This window comes from Macaca thibetana, chromosome 9 (genome assembly GCF_024542745.1).
Source record: "Macaca thibetana thibetana isolate TM-01 chromosome 9, ASM2454274v1, whole genome shotgun sequence".
Lineage (NCBI taxonomy): Eukaryota > Metazoa > Chordata > Mammalia > Primates > Cercopithecidae > Macaca > Macaca thibetana.
The window spans coordinates 69,816,277-69,834,918 of record NC_065586.1 but is presented as its reverse complement, the minus strand read 5'-3'; the positions used below and the strand labels follow the sequence as shown (position 1 = coordinate 69,834,918).

Genomic DNA, 18,642 nt, shown 5'->3' with positions numbered 1-18,642 from the left:
AAAATAAAAAGAGACTCCATTCTTATAATAGCTCCTTTTGGCTTCAATGGTTTTTACTCTCCCATAAATTCTTATGACAGGATTGATAACCATCAAGGAAAATTCAATCCTCATTCTCTATTTCTGCAATTTTCCTTACTGGAGCAGTGCGGAGCTGGAGTTGAAACTGAAACGAAATTGCCATTTCCTCCTTTGTCTGAAGAGTTTTTTTATTACTTTCAAAACTGTTCAAAACTGTTTCTCAAATATAGGTGTTTGGCACTGAGAATGTTTTACATGAGGAACTATGAATCTGAGGTGTAACTGCAGCTCTGACAGGGGAGATGTTTATGTATTAATTTAACCCAGATACCGTATTTCAAATTTGTCAGAGGTTAGTATTTGCCATCATTATTTTCCCCATCAGATTCTTTACTAAAGTTATTGACTTGTGTTGACTTTACAAGTCTTTGGTCTGAGAAAGTAGCTCAACTAAAATTATGTCTCCTTCACTTGAAGTGTCTAGCTATGTTTTGTGCAGCTATAACAGAATACCATACACTGGGTAATTTATAATGGACATAAATTTTCGGACTCACAATTCTAGAGGCTGTGAAGTTCCATATTAGGGCCCTTCTGTGGCATCAGATGAGGGCCATCTTGCTGTGTTTTCACATGATGGAAGGTAGGGGGAGAGAAAGCAAGACAGAGAGGGGGTGGAACAAAAAGGGGGTGGAACTCACTTGTTGATAACAAATTTTCTTTCTTAATAATGAACCCACTCCCACAATAAGGGAATTCATCCATTTCTCACGACCCAATCACCTCTCAAAGGTCCCACCTCCTCAATGTTACAATGGCAATCAAATTTCAACATGAGTTTTGAAAGGGACCGTCATTCAAGTATTTTTCCAACTCCTCATCCTCACAAAATGACACCAAAGTTTTATGCATCTTTTCAAATTCTAGTAAGTCCCACTTCCTGCAGCCCTCTCAGAGTACTGCCAGAATTAATGTTTATAAGAACATTTATCATCCTCTGTCTTCAGATGCTGGTGTGAGGGAGGCAAATACCATCTGTAATTCAATTTTGAATTCCTCATGATGCCTTCCTTGCAGATAGTAGACGGCTCAATAAATATTTGTGGCATCGAGCTGAAGACACCTGAGCACTTGATAGGACTTCAGTGTCACTACACACGACGCATGCTTTAACAATATTGAAAAATATTCATCTTTGCAAACCAACCTGAGTTGCTTTCCCTAAAATAGATGAAATTCAAATATGAAAAAATAGACATTAAAAAAGTTCGGATCGGCCCGGAAGCGCTCACACGTGTACTCACTCCCCTGCTCCTGGCCCCTTGGCCGGCCGGGCTGTTTCTGGCCGTGGGTCGCTCCCGCCGGACAGGTGCGCACCGAGCGCACTCTCTAGCCCGGCAGATGAAGGTGAAGCGGCGGCGGCCGGACCTGGATGAGATTCACCGCGAGCTGCGGCCTCTGGGACCCGCACGGCCCCAGCCTGACCCAGACGCCGAGCCCGACCTCTACCTGCCAGGGGGCGGCCTGCACCGCTGTCTGGCCTGCGTGAGGTACTTCATCGATTCCGCCAATCTGAAGACCCACTTCCGATCCAAAGACCACAAGAAAAGGCGGAAGCAGCTGAGCGTCAAGCCCTACAGTCAGGAAGAGACGGAGAGGGCAGCGGGTATGGGATCCTATGTGCCTCCCAGGCGGCTAGCAGTGCCCACAGAAGTGTCCACTGAGGTCCCTGAGATGGACACCTCTACTTGACATGGCCTGAAGATGCAAGGCAGAGGAGTTGCCCATGGACAGTGACGCAAGGACTAGGCTGGGAGGGAGCGTGCCAACCCCTTTTGGCTCTGGGTTTGGGGAACGGAGGGCCTCTTCTGGGTGCCCTGCCCCCAATAAAGGAACTGGACAAAGAGAAAAAAAAAAAAGTTCATCAGCTTTATAATGTTTAGGTTTTCAATTTCCATTGATAAAGTAGGTTGGATGAGGCATGAAGAATTCACAGTGGACATAGGAAATAAGTAGTTTGATAGAAATTATCAGCATTAGACAGATAATTCCATTTTCCCCCCAAGAAGGGAAGGATGTTATCTATAGTGTGGATAAGGGCTGGTCTTAAGACTTCAAACCAACATCAAAACGTTGACTTTCTCAGCTATGTTGGTTGTTCTCTATTTCCCCACTTGCTTTGTCTCTTCCATCCATTGTCTGCTCTGCCTGCTCTGTGCCCAAGAGGCTGATCTTTTCTTACCATATCTTCCTTGTTTACCTGCTGGCTGTCTTCCAGGTGGGTTTGGCCAACAGAAGATACCAGCAGGACAGGAGAAAGATGTTGGGATATTGCTTCCCTGTCTTTACACTACATCACTGGCAACAGCTGGGTTCCTCAACAATGACGGCATCTGCTGGGTGCCTTCTCCGTAGCTGGTTCAGCTCTCCCAAGTCTTGTGGGTGGTATCAGTTTCTCACTATTGCTAGCCTGTGGTGGCTTACCATCCCTTGTTTCCTAAATCCCTCTCTCACCTCTATGACAAGTCCTTTTCTTAATCTTTTTTTTTTTTTTTTTTAAATTTAAAACATCTGGAGTAAATTTTTGCTGTTGCCAAGATGTTAATGGTCACAGCATCCAAAGCAAAGACTAAAAAGTTAAAGCCTTCTAAGTAAAGTCTTAAAATTTTTGCTTAATAAGCCTTCCTAAGATACCTACAATGCTCTAAACCCTGCCTTAGGAGCTAGTGACAGAGGCAGTACAAAGAAGAAAAACGCCTGGTCTCTGCTCTTAAGTTAATCACAAGCTAGTGCTGTAGTCTCTAAAGAGATCTTTAAATACTGGGAAGAAAATGTCTATATACAATATAGTAAATAAGTTTATTATATGTATTGATAATAATCTGTAGAACAGAGAACAATTCTGACAGGTTGGGGGTAATTCCCCAGCACAGAGGTGTTGAGAGCATGGTGTCTTCATTTTCATTTGCTTTTTAAAAAAAAAAAATTAAATTTCACTTTAATTTTACTTTAAGTTCTGGGATACACGTGCAGAATGTGCAGGTTTATTACACAGGTATACACGTGCCATTGTGGTTTGCTGCATCCATCAACCTGTCATCTACGTTAGATATTTCTCCTAATGCTATCCCTCCCCAGCTGAAACTGCCCTGCCACAGGCCGCGGTGTGCGATGTTCTCCTCCGTGTGTCCATGTGTTCTCATTGTTCAAATACTATTTATGAGTGAGAATATGTGGTGTTTGGTTTTCTGTTCCTGTGTTAGTTTGCTGAGAATGATGGTTTCCAGCTGCATCCATGTCCCTGCAAAGGACATGAACTAATCCATTTTATGGCTGCATAGTATTCCATGGTGTATATGTGCCACATTTTCTTTATCCAGTCTATCATTGATGGGCATTTGGGTTGTTCCAAGTCTTTGCTATTGTGAACAGGGCTGCAATAAACATACATGTGCATGTGTCTTTATAGCAGCATGATTTATAATCCTTTGGGTATATACCCAGTAATGGAATGACTGGGTCAAACGGTATTTCTGGTTCTAGATCCTTGAGGAATCACCACACTGTCTTCCACAATGGTTGAACTAATTTACATTCCCACCAACAGTGTAAAAGCATTCCTATTTCTCCACATCCTCTCCAGCATCTGTTGTTTCCTGACTTTTTAAAGGTTGCCATTTTAACTGGCATGAGAGGGTATCTCATTGTGGTTTTGATTTGCATTTCTCTAATGACTAGTGATGATGAAGTTTTTTTCATATGCATAAATGTCTTCTTTTGAGAAGTATCTGTTCATATCCCTTGTCCACTTTTTGATGGGGTTGTTTTTTTCTTGTAAATTTGTTTAAGTTCCTTGTAGATTCTCAACATTAGCTCTTTGCCAGATTTTGGAGTACGGTACCTAATTGCATTTTTTTGTTGGCTACAAATCATCAGTAGGGTTAGCATTATAAAAACAATGCCTTTAAATGTAGTGAGGTGAGGAGTGACTTTGAACACTTTTTGTAACATAGATTTTTTTTTTGTTATCTTGTAACAACTTAAAATAAAAACTTAATATTAAAAACTAACCTTAATGATATTAGGCATTTTTCTTTTATAAAGGAGACAAATGCTCCAAATTTACTTCTTTTTATTGAAAGAAGACAAGTGTTTATCAAGTACACTCTTTTCAGGAGATAAACATGCTTAATCTGTACCTTCAAGTTAAAAGTTGTTCTAAATAATTAGAAAATAACTGCTTTGTAAAACAAAACAAAAACAAAAGAAAACTCCCCCACAAACTCATGTTACAAAAAGAGCATTTTGAAAAGGATATTTAAAAATGTTTTCAGGCAGAGCAAGGAGGCAGAATAGAAGCCTACACCATTTATGCCCCCTGCAAGAACACCAAATTTTAACAACTAACTACACGCAGAAAAGCACCATCACAAGAACCCAAAATCAGGTGAGCAATCACATTACCTGCTTTTAACTTCATATGGCTGAAAGGGGCATTGAAGAGGTCAGGAGAGACAGTCTTGAATTGCCGATGCCACCTCTCCCCTGTCCCTTAGCAGAGGCCATGTGGTGCAGAGAGGGAGAGCACAGTGACTGGGGGCTTTATATTGAACTCAGTGCTATCCTGTAAGAGCAGAGAATAGAGTCATGCTTGATTCAGCCAGCAGCTGCACATGGAGAGAACATTTGGAACAGACCTAGCCAGAGGAAAATTGCCCATCCCAGCAGTCAGAACCTGAGTTTCTTGGCAAAGCCTGTCATTGCAAGCCAAAGGGCTCTGGGGTCCTAGGTAAACTTGAAAGGCAGTGTAGGACACAAAGACTGCAATTACTAGGCAACTTCTAATGTTTGGCTGGGCTCGGAGCCGGAGGACTGCTCCAAGTACACAGATTCTCTGCACCACACGGCCTCTGCTAGGGGACAGGGGAGAGGTGGCACTGGCAATTCAAGACTGTCTCTCCTGACCTCTTCAATGCCTCTTTCAGCCAGGAGAGCAGGATTTATGGTGGTATGTGACCTAGGGAGACACCAGACTTCAAACTGTACTACAAGGCTACAGTAACCAAAACAACATAGTACCGGTACCAAAACAGAGATATAGACCAATGGAACAGAATAGAGCCCTCCGAAATAATACCACACATCTACAACCATCTGATCTTTGACAAACCTGACAAAAACAAGAAATGGGGAAAGAATTCCCTATTTAATAAATGGTGCTGGGAAAACTGGCTAGCCATATGTAGAAAGTTAAAACCGGATCCCTTCCTTACACCTTATCCAAAAATTAATTCGAGATCGATTAAAGACTTAAATATTAGACCTAAACCCATAAAAACCCTAGAAGAAAACCTAGGCAATACCATTCAGGACATAGGCATGGGCAAGGACTTCATGACTAAAATACCAAAAGCAATGGCAACAAAAAGCCAAAATTGACAAATGGGATCTAATTAAAATAAAGAGCTTCTGCACAGCAAAAGAAACTACCATCAGAGTAAACAGGCAACCTACAGAATGGGAGAAAATTTTTACAATCTACGCATCTGACAAAGGTCTAATATCCAGAATCTACAAAGAACTTAAACAAATTTACAAGAAAAAACTCAACTCCATCAAAAAGTGGGTGAAGGATATGAACAGACACTTCTGAAAAGAAGACATTTATGCAGCCAACAGACACATGAAAAAATGCTCATTATCACTGGCCATCAGAGAAATGCAAATCAAAACCATAGTGAGATACCATCTCACACCAGTTAGAATGGCAATCATTAAAAAGTGAGGAAACAACAGGTGCTGGAGAGGATGTGGAGAAATAGGAACACTGTAAACTAGTTCAACCATTGTGGAAGACAGTGTGGCAATTCCTCAAGGATCTAGAACTAGAAATACCATTTGACCCAGTGATCCCATTACTGGGTATATACCCAAAGGATTATAAGTCATGCTGCTATAAAGACACAGGTACATGTATGTTTATTGCAGCACTATTCACAATAGCAAAGACTTGAAACCAACCCAAATGTCCATCAATGATACACTGGATTAAGAAAATGTGGCACATATATACCATGGAATACTATGCAGCCATAAAAAGGATGAGTTCATGTCCTTTTCAGGGACATGGATGCAGCTGGAAACCATCATTCTGAGCAAACTATCACAAGGACAGAAAACCAAACACTGCATGTTCTCAATCATAGGTGGGAATTGAACAATGAGAACACTCGGACACAGAGTGGGGAACATCACACACTGGGGCCTGTCATGGGGTGGGGGGAGGGGGGAGGGGGGAGGGATAGCATTAGGAGAAATACCTAATGTAAATGATGAGTTAATGGGTGCAGCACACCAACATGACACATGTATACATATGTAAGAAACCTGCATGTTGTGCACATGTACCCTAGAACTTAAAGTATAATGATAAAATAAATAAATAAAAAAATTAGGGAAGTATTTTTTAAAGTATGTACTATTCTTCAACTCACTGGTAAACACCGTTGATACTATAAAAAATAAAGTAAAATAAAAAAAGATGTTAATGATCAATAATCATCTAAAAGTACAAAACTCACTGGTAATAGTAAGTACACAGAAAAATACAGATTATTACAATACTGTAACTGTGGTGTATAAACTACTCTTATCTTAAATAGAAAGACTAAATGGTGAGCCAATAAAAAATAATAGCTACAACAACTTTTTAAGACATAGATTGTAAAATGAGGGGGATGAAGTTAAACTATAGTTTTTATTAGTTTTTTTTGCTTGTTTATTTGTTTACGCAAGCAATGTTAAGTTGTTATCAGCTTAAAACAATGGATTATAAAACAGTATTTGCAAGCCTCATGATAACTTCAAGTAAAAAAAATACAGCAGATACACAAAAATAAAAAGCAATAAATTAAATCATACCACCAGAGGAAATCACCTTTACTAAAAGGAAGAGAAGATCAAAACAACCAGAAAACAAATAAAAAAATGGCAAAAGTAACTATTATTAATAGTAACACTGAAGGTAAATGAACTAAGTTCTCCAATAAGAAGACATAGGAGACTGAATGAATGAAAACATGACCCAGTGATCTGTCATGCTTCACCTATAAAGGTATACATAGATGGAAAATAAAGGGATGGAAAAACATACTACATGCCAATGGAAACCAAAAAAGAGCAGAAGTAGCTATACTTACATAGATAAAATAGATTTCAAGACAAAAACTGTAAGAAGAAACAAAGATGGCCACAGTATAATGATAAAGGAGTCAATTACCTAAGAGGATATGATTATAAATATATATGCAGCCAATACTGGAGAACCCAGATATATAAAGCAAATATTATTAGAGCTAAAGAGAGAGAGATAGACCTCAATACAATAATAGCTGGAGACTTCAAAACTCCACTTTCAGCATTGGACAGATGTTCCAGACAGAAAATCAACAATGAAACATTGGACTTCATCTGCACTATAGACGAAATGGACCTAGTACATATTTACAGAACATTTCCTCCAACAGAAGAAGAACACACATTCTTCTCCTCAGCACATGGATCATTTTCAAGAATAGACCATATGTTAGGCCACAAAACAAGTGTTAAAACATTGAAAAAATTGAAATAATATCAAGCATAGTCTCTGACCACAATGGAGTAAAACTAGAAATCAATAACAAAAGGAGTTTTGGAAACTATACAATTACATGGAAATTAAACAATAAGCACCTGAATGACCAGTGGGTCAATGAAGAAATTAAGGAGAAAATAGAAAAAATTATTGAAACAAATGATAATGGAAATATAGCATATCAAAACACATAAGATACAGTGAAAACTACTGGAAGAGAAATTCATTAGCTATAAGTGTCTACCTCAAAAAAGAAGAAAAACTTCAAATAAATAACTTAACGATGAATCTGAAAAAACTAGAAAATAGCAAATGAAACCCAAAATTAGTAGAAGAAAAGAAGTAATAAAGATCATAGCAGAAATAAATGAAATTGAAAGGAAGAAAACAATACATAAGATAAATGAAATAAAAAGTTGGTTTTTTGAAAAGATAAACAAAATTGATAAACCTTTAGCTAGACTAAGAAACAAAGAAAGACCCAAATAAATAAAATGAGAGATGAAAATGAAGACATTGCAAGTGTTTACTGCAGAAATTCAAAGATCATTAGTGGATATTATGAACAACTATATGCCAATCACTTAGAAAATCTAGAAGAAATGGATAAATTGCTAACATATAAAACCCAGTAAGATTGAACCATGAAGAAATCCAAAACCTGAGCGGACCAATAACAAGTAATAAGTTCAAAGCCATAATGAAAAGTCTCTCAGTAAAGAAAAGACTATGACCTGATCACCTAACTGATGAATTCTAAAAACATTAAAGAACTAATACCAATATTACTCAAAGTATTCCAAGAAAGAGGAGAAGGGGACACTTCCAAACTCATTCTACTAGGCCAGTATCACCCTGACACCAAAACCAGACAGACACATTTAAAAAAAGGAAAACTACAGACAATATTACTGATGCATATGAATATGGATGCAAAAATTCTCAACCAAATACTCACAAACTGAACTCAACAGAACATTAAGAAGATTATTCATCATGCATGACCAAGTGAGATTTATCCCCAGGATGCAAGGATAGCTCAACATGAACATGCACAAATCAATCAATGTAATCAATGTGATACATCGTATCAACAGATGAAAGACAAAAACCATGTGATTATTTCAATTAATGCTGAAAAAGCATTTGATAATATTCAACATCCATTCATGATAAAAATCTCAGAAGACTGGGTATTGAAGGAACACACCTCCACATAATAAAAGCCATATGCAACAGACCTACAGCTAGTATCATACTGAATAGAGAAAAACTGAAAGCTTTTTCTCTAAGATCCGAAACATGACAAGGATGGCCACTTTTGCCACTGTTATTTAACATAGTACTGAAAGTCTTAGCTACAGAAATCAGACAAGAGAAAGAAATAAATGACACCCAAACTGGATGAAAGGAAGGCAGGTTATCCTTGTTTGCAGATGTCATGATCTTATATTTGGAAAAGCCTAAAGACTCCACCAGAAAACTATTAGAACTGGTAAATAAATTCAGTTGCAGGATACAAAATCAACATACAAAAACCAGAAGTGTTTCTATATGACAACAGCGAACAATCTGAAAAAGAAATCAAGAAAATAATTCCATTACAATAGCCACAAATAAAATTAAATACCAAGGAATTAACCAAAGAAGTGAAAGATCTTTATGATAAAAATTATAAAATACTGTTGAAAAAAATTGAAGAGGGTACCAAAAAATGGAATGATATTCCATGTTCCTGGATTGGAAGAATCTATATTAAAGCGTTCATGCTACTTAAAGCAATCTACAGATCCAATGCAATCCCTATCAAAATACCAATGACATTCTTCATAGAAATAGAAAACAAAAATCCTAAAACTTCTATGCAACCACAAAAGGCCCAGTATATCTACTAGATCTGCTAAGTAGATCTAGCATGTGATAGCCAAAGCCATCCTAAACAAAAAGGATAAAACTGGAGGAAGCACATTACCTGACTTTAAATTATACTGCAGAATATGGTAATCAAAACAGCATGGTTTTGGATAAAAACAGATGCATTGATCAATGGAATAGAATTGAGAACCCGGAAACAAATCCACACACCTACAGTGAACTCATTTTTGACAAAAGTGCCAAAAACATACTGGAGAAAAGATAGTCTTTTCAATAAATGGTGTTGGGAAAACTGGATACCCATATGCAAAATAATAAAACTTGATTCCTCTCTCTCACCATATACAAAAATGAAATAAAAATAGATTAAAGATTTAAATCCAAGACCTCAAACTATGGAACTACTACAAGACAATATTGGGGAAACTGTCCAGGACACTGGTCTGCACAAAGATTTCTTGAGTAAAACTCTACAAGCACAGGCAACCAAAGCAAAACTGGACAAATGGGATCACATCAAGTTAAGAAGCTTCTGCACAGCAAAGGAAATAATCAGCAAAGTGAAGAGACAACCCGGAGAATGGGAGAAAATATTTGCAAACTACCCATCTGACAAGGGATTAATAACTAGAATATATAAGAAGCTTGAACAATGCTAAAGGAAAAAAATCTAATTAACTGATTTAAAAAATGGGCAAGAGATTTAAACAGACATTTCTCAAAAGAAGACATACAAAAGGTAAACAGGCATGTGAAAAGGTGGTCAGTCATTGATCATCAGAGAAATGCAAATCAAAACTGTAATGACGTATCATTTCACCTCTGTTAAAATGACTTTTACCTAAAAGACAGTCAGTAACAAATGCTGGTGAGGATGTGGAGAAAAGGAAACGGTTGTACACTGTTACTAGGAATGTAAATTAGTACTATCACTATGGAAAACAGTTTGAATGTTCCTGAAAAAAAAATAGAGCTTGACACAATCCAGCAATCCCACTGCTGGCTATATACCTATAAGAAAGGAAATCAGTATATTGAAAAGATATCTGCACTCCCATGTCCGTTGCAGCTCTGTTCACAATAGCCAAGATCCCATGTCTGTTGCAGCTCTGTTCACAATAGCCAAGATTTGGAAGCAACCTAAGTGTTCATTAACAGATGACTGGATAAAGCAAATGTGGTATTTATACATAATAGAATACTATTCAGCCATAAGAAAGAATGAGATCCTGTCATTCGCAACAACATGGATGGAACTGGAGGCCATTATGTTAAATGAAATTAGCCAGCACAGGAAGACAAATATCACATGTTCTCCTTATTTGTGGTATGTAAAATTTAAAATAATTCAACTCATGGAGATAGTAAAAGGATGGTTACCAGAGGCTGGGAATGGTAGTTGGGGTGTGGGTGGGAGGTGGAGATGGTTAGTGGGTACAAAAAGCATAGAAAGAATGAATGAGGTCTAGTATGTGATAGCAACAGGGTGACTATAGTCATAATATTTGTTGTACATTCTAAAATAACTAAAAGAGTATAATAACACAAAGGATAAATAATAACACAAAGGATAAATGCTTAAAGAAATTGATACCCTATTTTCTATCCCCTGTATCAAAATATCTCATGTATTCCATAAACATATACACATACTATGTACGCACAAAGTTAAAAATTAAGAATGAAAAAATATATTCATATAATGTAATTTTGTGGCCAAAATTAATGTAGTGATTTTTACCTATTAAAAATTCTCATATTTGCACAATTAAACTTGGAAACAAAATTTTCTAACCTGTGAACTAATCTTTCAAATTAATAATTTCAGAAAATATTTAGCCCATTTGTTAAAAATGAATATAGTGGCTTTTTCTTTTTTTTTTCTTTTTTATTATACTTTAAGTTCTAGGGTACATGTGCACAATGTGCAGGTTTGTTACGTATGTATACATGTGCCATGTTGGTGTGCTGCACCCATTAACTCGTCATTTACATTAGGTATATCTCCTAATGCTATCTCTCCCCGCTACCCCCTCCCCACAATAGGACCCGGTGTGTGATGCTCTGCTTCCTGTGTCCAAGTGTTCTCATTGTTCAGTTCCCACCTATGAGTGAGAACATGCGGTGTTTGGTTTTCTGTTCTCGCGATAGTTTGCTGAGAATGATGGTTTCCAGCTGCATCCATGTCCCTACAAAGGACACGAACTCATCCTTTTTTATGACTACATAGTATTCCATGGTGTATATGTGCCACATTTTCTTAATCCAGTCTGTCACTGATGGACATTTGGGTTGATTCCAAGTCTTTGCTATTGTGAATAGTGCTGCAATAAACATACGTGTGCATGTGTCTTTATAGCAGCATGACTTATAATCCTTTGGGTATATACCCAGTAATGAGATGGCTGGATCAAATGGTATTTCTAGTTCTAGATCCTTGAGGAATCGCCACACTGTTTTCCACAATGCGTTGAACTAGTTTACATTCCCACCAACAGTGTAAAAGTGTTCCTATTTCTCCACATCCTCTCCAGCACCTGTTGTTTCCTGATTTTTTAATGATTGCCATTCTAACTGGTGTGAGATGGTATCTCATTGTGGTTTTGATTTGCATTTCTCTGATGGCGAGTGATGATGAGCATTTTTTCATGTGTCTGTTGGCTGTATGAATGTCTTCTTTTGAGAAGTGTCTGTTCATATCCTTTGCCCACTTTTTGATGGGATTTTTTTTTCTTGTAAATTTGATTGAGTTCTTTATAGGTTCTGGATATTAGCCCTTTGTCAGATGAGTAGATTGCAAAAATGTTCTCCCATTCTGTAGGTTGCCTGTTTACTCTGATGGTAGTTTCTTTTGCTGTGCAGAAGCTCTTTAGTTTAATTAGATCCCATTTGTCAATTTTGGCTTTTGTTGCCATTGCTTTTGGTGTTTTAGACATGAAGTTCATGCCCATGCCTAAGTCCTGAATGGTATTGCCTAGGTTTTCTTCTAGGGTTTTTATGGTTGTAGGTCTAGCATTTCAGTCTCTAATCCATCTTGAATTAATTTTCGTATAAGGAGTAAGGAAAGGATCCAGTTTCAGCTTTCTACTTATGGCTAGCCAATTTTCTCAGCACCATTTATTAAATAGGGAATCCTTTCCCCATTTCTTGTTTTCATCAGGTTAGTCAAAGATCAGATGGCTGTAGATGTGTGGTATTATTTCTGAGGGCTCTATTCTGTTCCATTGGTCTATATCTTGTGTTGGTACCAGTACCATGCTTTTTTGGTTACTGTAGCCTTGTAATATAGTTTGAAGTCAGGTAGCGTGATGCCTCCAGCTTTGTTCTTTTGGCTTAGGATTATCTTGGCAATGCAGGGTGTTTTTTGGTTCCATATGAACTTTAAAGCAGTTTTTTCCAATTCTGTGAAGAAACTCATTGGTAGCTTAACAGGGATGGCATTGAATCTATAAATTACCTTGGGCAATATGGCCATTTTCACAATATTGATTCTTCCTATCCATGAGCATGGTATATTCTTCCATTTGTTTGTGTTCTCTTTTATTTCACTGAGCAGTGGTTTGTAGTTCTCCTTGAAGAGGTCCTTCACATTCCTTGTAAGTTGGATTCCTAGGTATTTTATTCTCTTTGAAGCTATTGTGAATGGAGTTCATTCATGATTTGGCTCTCTGTTTGTCTGTTACTGGTGTATAAGAATGCTTGTGATTTTTGCACATTGATTTAGTATCCTGAGACTTTGCTGAAGTTGCTTATCAGCTTAAGGAGATTTGGGGCTGAGACAATGGGGTTTTCTGAATATACAATCATGTCATCTGCAAACAGGGACAATTTGACTTCTTCTTTTCCTAACTGAATACCCTTTATTTCTTTCTCTTGCCTGATTGCCCTAGCCAGAACTTCCAACACTATGTTGAATAGGAGTGGTGAGAGAGGGCATCCCTGTCTTGTGCCAGTTTTCAAATGGAATGCTTCCAGTTTTTGCCCATTCAGTAGGATATTGGCTGTGGGTTTGTCATAAAGAGCTCTTATTATTTTGAGACAGGTCCCAACAATACCTAGTTTATGGAGAGTTTTTAACATGAAGAGCTGTTGAATTTTGTCAAAGGCCTTTTCTGCATCTATTGAGATAATCATGTGGTTTTTGTCTTTGGTTCTGTTTATATGATGGATTACATTTATTGATTTGCATATGTTGAACCAGCCTTGCATCCCAGGGATGAAGCCCACTTGATCATGGTGGAGAAGCTTTTTGATGTGCTGCTGGATTTGGTTTGCCAGTATTTTATTGAGGATTTTTGCATCGATGTTCATCAGGAATATTGGTCTAAAATTCTCTCTCTTTTTTTTTTGTATCTCTGTCAGGCTTTGGTATCAGGATGATGTTGGCCTCGTAAAATGAGTTAGGGAGGATTCCCTCCTCTTCTATTGATTGGAATAGTTTCAGAAGGAATGGTACCAACTCCTCCTTATACCTCTGGTAGAATTCGGTTGTGAATCCATCTGGTCCTGGACTTTTTTTGGTTGGTAGGCTATTAATTATTGCCTCAATTTCAGAGCCTGCTGTTGGTCTATTCAGGGATTCAACTTCTTCCTGGTTTAGTCTTGGGAGAGTGCAAGTGTCCAAGAAATTATCCATTTCTTTTAGGCTTTCTAGTTTATTTGCATAGAGGTGTTTATAGTATTCTCTGATGGTAGTTTGTATTTCTGTGGAGTCAGTGGTGATATCCCCTTTATCATTTTTTATTGCGTCTATTTGATTCTTCTCTCTTTTCTTCTTTGTTAGTGTTGCTAGCGGTCTATCAATTTTATAGATCTTTTCAAAAAACTAGCTCCTGGATTCATTGATTTTTTGGAGGGTTTTTTGTGTCTCTATCTCCTTCAGGTCTGCTCTGATCTTAGTTATTTCTTGGCTTCTGCTAGCTTTTGAAAGTGTTTGCTCTTACTTCTCTAGTTCTTTTAATTGTGATGTTAGGGTGTCCATTTTAGATCTTTCCAGCTTTCTCTTGTGGGCATTTAGTGCTATAAATTTCCCTCTACACACTGCTTTAAATGTGTCCCAGAGATTCTGGTGTGTTGTATCTTTGTTCTCATTCATTTCAAAGAACATCTTTATTTCTGCCTTCATTTCGTTATGTACCCAGTAGCCATTCAGGAGCAGGTTGTTCAGTTTCTATGTAGTTGAGTGGTTTTGATTGAGCTTCTTAGTCCTGAGTTCCAGTTTGATTGCACTGTGGTCTGAGAGACAGTTTGTTATAATTTCTGTTCTTTTACATTTGCTGAGGAGTGCTTTACTTCCAACTATGTGGTCAATTTTGGAATAAGTGCAATGTGGTGCTGAGAAGAATGTATATTCTGTTGATTTGGGGTGGAGAGTTCTGTACATGACGATTAGGTCCACTTGGTGCAGAGTTGAGTTCAATTACTGGATATCCTTGTTAACTTTCTGTTTCGTTGATCTGTCTAATGTTGACAGTGGGGTGTTAAAGTCTCCCATTATTATTGTATGGGAGTCTAAGTCTCTTTGTAAGTGTCTGAGAACTTGCTTTATGAATCTGAGTGCTCCTGTATTGGGTGCATATATATTTAGGATAGTTAGCTCTTCTTGCTGAATTGATCCCTTTACCATTATGTAATGGCCTTCTTTGTCTCTTTTGATCTTTGTGGGTTTAAAGTCTGTTTTATTAGAGACTAGGATTGCAACCTCTGCCTTTTTTTTGTTTTCCATTTGCTTGGTAGATCTTCCTCCATCCCTTTATTTTGAGCCTGTGTGTGTCTCTGCGTGTGAGATGGGTCTCTTGAATACAGCAAACTGATGGGTCTTGACTCTTTATCTGGTTTTCCAGTCTGTGTCTTTTAATTGGACCATTTAGTCCATTTACATTTAAGGTTAATATTGTTATGTGTGAACTTGATCCTGTCATGATATTAGCTGGTTATTTTGCTCTCTAACTGATGCAATTTCTTCCTAGCATCGATGAACTTTACATTTTGACATGTTTTTGCAATGGCTGGTACCTGTTGTTCCTTTCCATGTTTAGTGCTTCCTTCAGGATCTCTTGTAGGGCAGGCCTGGTGGTGACAAAATCTCTAAGCATTTGCTTGTCTGTAAAGGATTTTATTTCTCCTTCATTTTTTTTTTTTTTTTTTTTTTTTTAGTAACAAGCTTAATTCACTTTATTTTTCTTGTATAAAAACCCTATGTTGTAGCCACAGCTGGAGCCTGGGTCCGCTGCACAGAGACTCTGGTGTGGGTCTTGACAAGGTGGTCAGTGAATTCCTGATAGGGAGACTTGGTAAACACAGTCTCCTTCCAGAGGTCAGGGGTCAGGTAGCTGTAGGTCTTAGAGATGGCATCAAAGGTGGCCTTGGTGAAGTTGCCCAGGGTGGCAGTGCAGCCCCGGGCTGAGGTGTTGCAGTCATCAATACCAGCCATCATGAGCAGCTTCTTGGGCACAGGCACTGAAACGATGCCAGTGCCCCTGGGTGCAGGGATGAGGCACACCAGCACAGAGCCGCAGCTGTCTGTCACCTTGCAAGGGACGGTGTGGGGCTTGCTGATCTTGTTCCCCCAGTAGCCTCTGCACACCGGGACAATGGAGAGTTTGGCCAGGATGATGGCCCCACGGATGGCAGTGGCCACCTCCTTGGAGCACTTTAGACCCAGGCCGACGTGGCCATTGTAGTCCCCGATAGCAACAAATGCCTTGAACCTGGTGCGCTGGCCAGCACGGGTCTGCTTCTGCACCGGCATAATCTTCAAAACCTCGTCTTTGAGAGAAGCCCCCAAGAAAAAGTCAATGATCTCAGATTCCTTAATGGGCAAAGAGAAGAGGTAGATCTCCTCCAGGGACTTGATCTTCATGTCCTTGACCAAGCGGCCCAGCTTAGTGACGGGCATCCACTCCTTATCCTCGGCCTTGCCTCCGCGAGCTCCATGGCCTCGGCCCGGCCCTGTCCATGGCCGCGACCCTGGCCCCGGATGCCACTGCCAAAACCTCCGCGGAAGCCACCGCGGTTCCCCATCCCAGGGCCTCCGGGCCCTCCCGCTGCACCGGCGTCATCCGCCATTTGGTGTTCTCTCGGAAAAGAAGCTCTCCTTCATTTATGAAACTTAGTTTGGCTGGATATGAAATTCTGGGTTAAAAATTCTTTTCTTTAACAATGTTGAATATTGGCCCCCACTGTCTTCTGGCTTGGAGAGTTTCTGCCGAGAGATCTGCTGTTAGTCTGATGGGCTTCCCTTTGTGTGTAACCTGACCTTTCTCTCTGGCTGCCCTTAACATTTTTTCCTTCATTTCAACTCTAGTGAATCTGACAATTATGTGTCTTGGAGTTGCTCTTCTCAAGGAGTATTTTTGTGGTATTCTCTGTATTTCCTGAATTTGAATGTTGGCCTGCCTTACTAGGTTGGGGCAGTTCTCCTGGATGATATCCTGCAGAGTGTTTCCCAGCTTGGTTCCATTTTCCCCATCACTTTCAGGCACACCAATCAGACATAGATTTGGTCTTTTCACATAATCCCATATTTCTTGGAGACTTTGTTAATTCCTTTTTTCTTTTTTCTCCACACTTCTCTTCTTGCTTCATGTCATTCATTTGATCTTCAATCGCTGATACTCTTTCTTCCAGTTGATCGAGTCGGTTACTGAAGCTGGTGCATTTGTCACATAGTTCTTGTGTTATGGTTTTCATCTCTATCAGTTCTTTTAAGGTCTTCTCTGCATTGATTATTCTAGTTATCCATTCATCCATTCTTTTTTCAAGGTTTTTAGTTTCTTCACGCTGGTTATATCGTTCCTCCTTTAGCTCTGAGAAGTTTGATCGACTGAAGCTTTCTTCTCTCAACTCATCAAAGTCATTCTCCGTCCAGCTTTGTTCTGTTGCTGGCAATGAGCTGTGTTCCTTTGGAGGGGGAGATGCGCTCTGATTTTTTGAATTTCCAGCTTTTCTGCACTGCTTTTCCCCCACCTTTGTGGTTTTATCTACCTTTGGTCTTTGATGATGGTGATGTACTGATGGGGTTTTGGTGTGGGTGTCCTTTGTGTTTGTTAGTTTTCCTTCTAACAGTCAGGACCCTCAGCTGTAGGTCTGTTGGAGTTTGCTTGAGGTCCCCTCCAGACCCTATTTGCCTGGGTATCAGCAGCGGAGGCTGCAGAAGATAGAATATTGCTCAACAGCGAGTGTTGCTGCTCTGATTCTTGCTCTGGAAGCTTCATCTCAGCGGTGTACCCTGCCGTGTGAGGTGTGAGGTGTCAGTCTGCACCTGGTAGGGGATGTCTCCCAGTTAGGCTACTCAGGGTTCAGGGACCCACCTGAGCAGGCAGTCTGTCTGTTCTCAGATCTCAACCTCTGTGCCGGGAGATCCACTGCTCTCTTCAAAGCTATCAGACAGGGGCATTTACCTCTGCTGAGGTTTCTGCTGCTTTTTGTTTAGCAATGCTCTGTCCCCAGAGGAGGAGTCTACAAAGGCAGGCCGGCCTCCTTGAGCTGTGGTGGGTTCCACCCAATTCGAGCTTCCTGGTGGCTTTGTTTACCCACTTCAGCCTCAGCAATGGCGGGCGCCCCTCCCCCAGCCTCGCTGCCACTTTGCAGTTAGATCTCAGGCTGCTGTGCTGGCAATGAGGGAGGCTCCGTGGGCGTGGGACCCTCCGGGCCAGGCATGGGATATAATCTCCTGGTGTGCCGTTTGCTAAGACCCTTGGTAAAGTGCAGTATTAGGGTGGGGGTTACCCAATTTTCCAGGTGTTGTGTGTCTCAGTTTAAAAATATGGAAGGCTTCACGAATTTGTGTGTCATCCTTGTGCAGGGGCCATGCTAATCTTCTCTGTATCATTTCAATTTTAGTGTATGTGCTGCTGAAGCATGAACTATAGTGCCTTTGTCTAATTAGTTTGGAGATGACAGACATCAGGAAGATGAAAATTTTCTAGAAAAATTTTAAAGTATTTTTTTCATGTTTGACATGTGGAATTAAACATTCAGTATGACAATTCAGTAAGTATAGCCAATTATGCATTCCTTCCATTTGGCTTTGAGTTTTTGTGATGTATTTTTTCCAGCTATGTAAGATATTATACCAACTACTGTTGAAATTAACTGTATCTGGAACCAGA

At 39.4% G+C, this 18,642-nt stretch overlaps 1 protein-coding gene, 1 non-coding gene and 1 pseudogene across 3 annotated transcripts; 1 reads left to right on the top strand and 2 right to left on the bottom strand.

The window, feature by feature from the left end:
- Positions 1-1,296: 1,296 nt before the first annotated feature.
- Positions 1,297-1,925, top strand: LOC126962176 (zinc finger protein 593-like). Its single transcript, XM_050803094.1, has one exon. The coding sequence runs from the start codon at positions 1,423-1,425 to the stop codon at positions 1,771-1,773; it is 351 nt and encodes a 116-aa protein (XP_050659051.1). The 5' UTR covers positions 1,297-1,422; the 3' UTR covers positions 1,774-1,925.
- A 13,763-nt stretch (positions 1,926-15,688) lies between these two features.
- Positions 15,689-16,597, bottom strand: LOC126962155 (40S ribosomal protein S2-like; annotated as a pseudogene). Its single transcript, XR_007728604.1, has one exon. The product of XR_007728604.1 is annotated as a 40S ribosomal protein S2-like (transcript).
- A 1,693-nt stretch (positions 16,598-18,290) lies between these two features.
- Positions 18,291-18,393, bottom strand: LOC126963531 (U6 spliceosomal RNA). Its single transcript, XR_007729147.1, has one exon. It is a non-coding gene; the product is annotated as a U6 spliceosomal RNA (small nuclear RNA).
- Positions 18,394-18,642: the final 249 nt, after the last annotated feature.

What these genes read in the sequence shown, in the direction of transcription:
- LOC126962176 (XM_050803094.1), top strand. Translation starts at nt 1,423, where the DNA reads ATGAAGGTGAAGCGGCGGCGGCCGGACCTGGATGAGATTCACCGCGAG.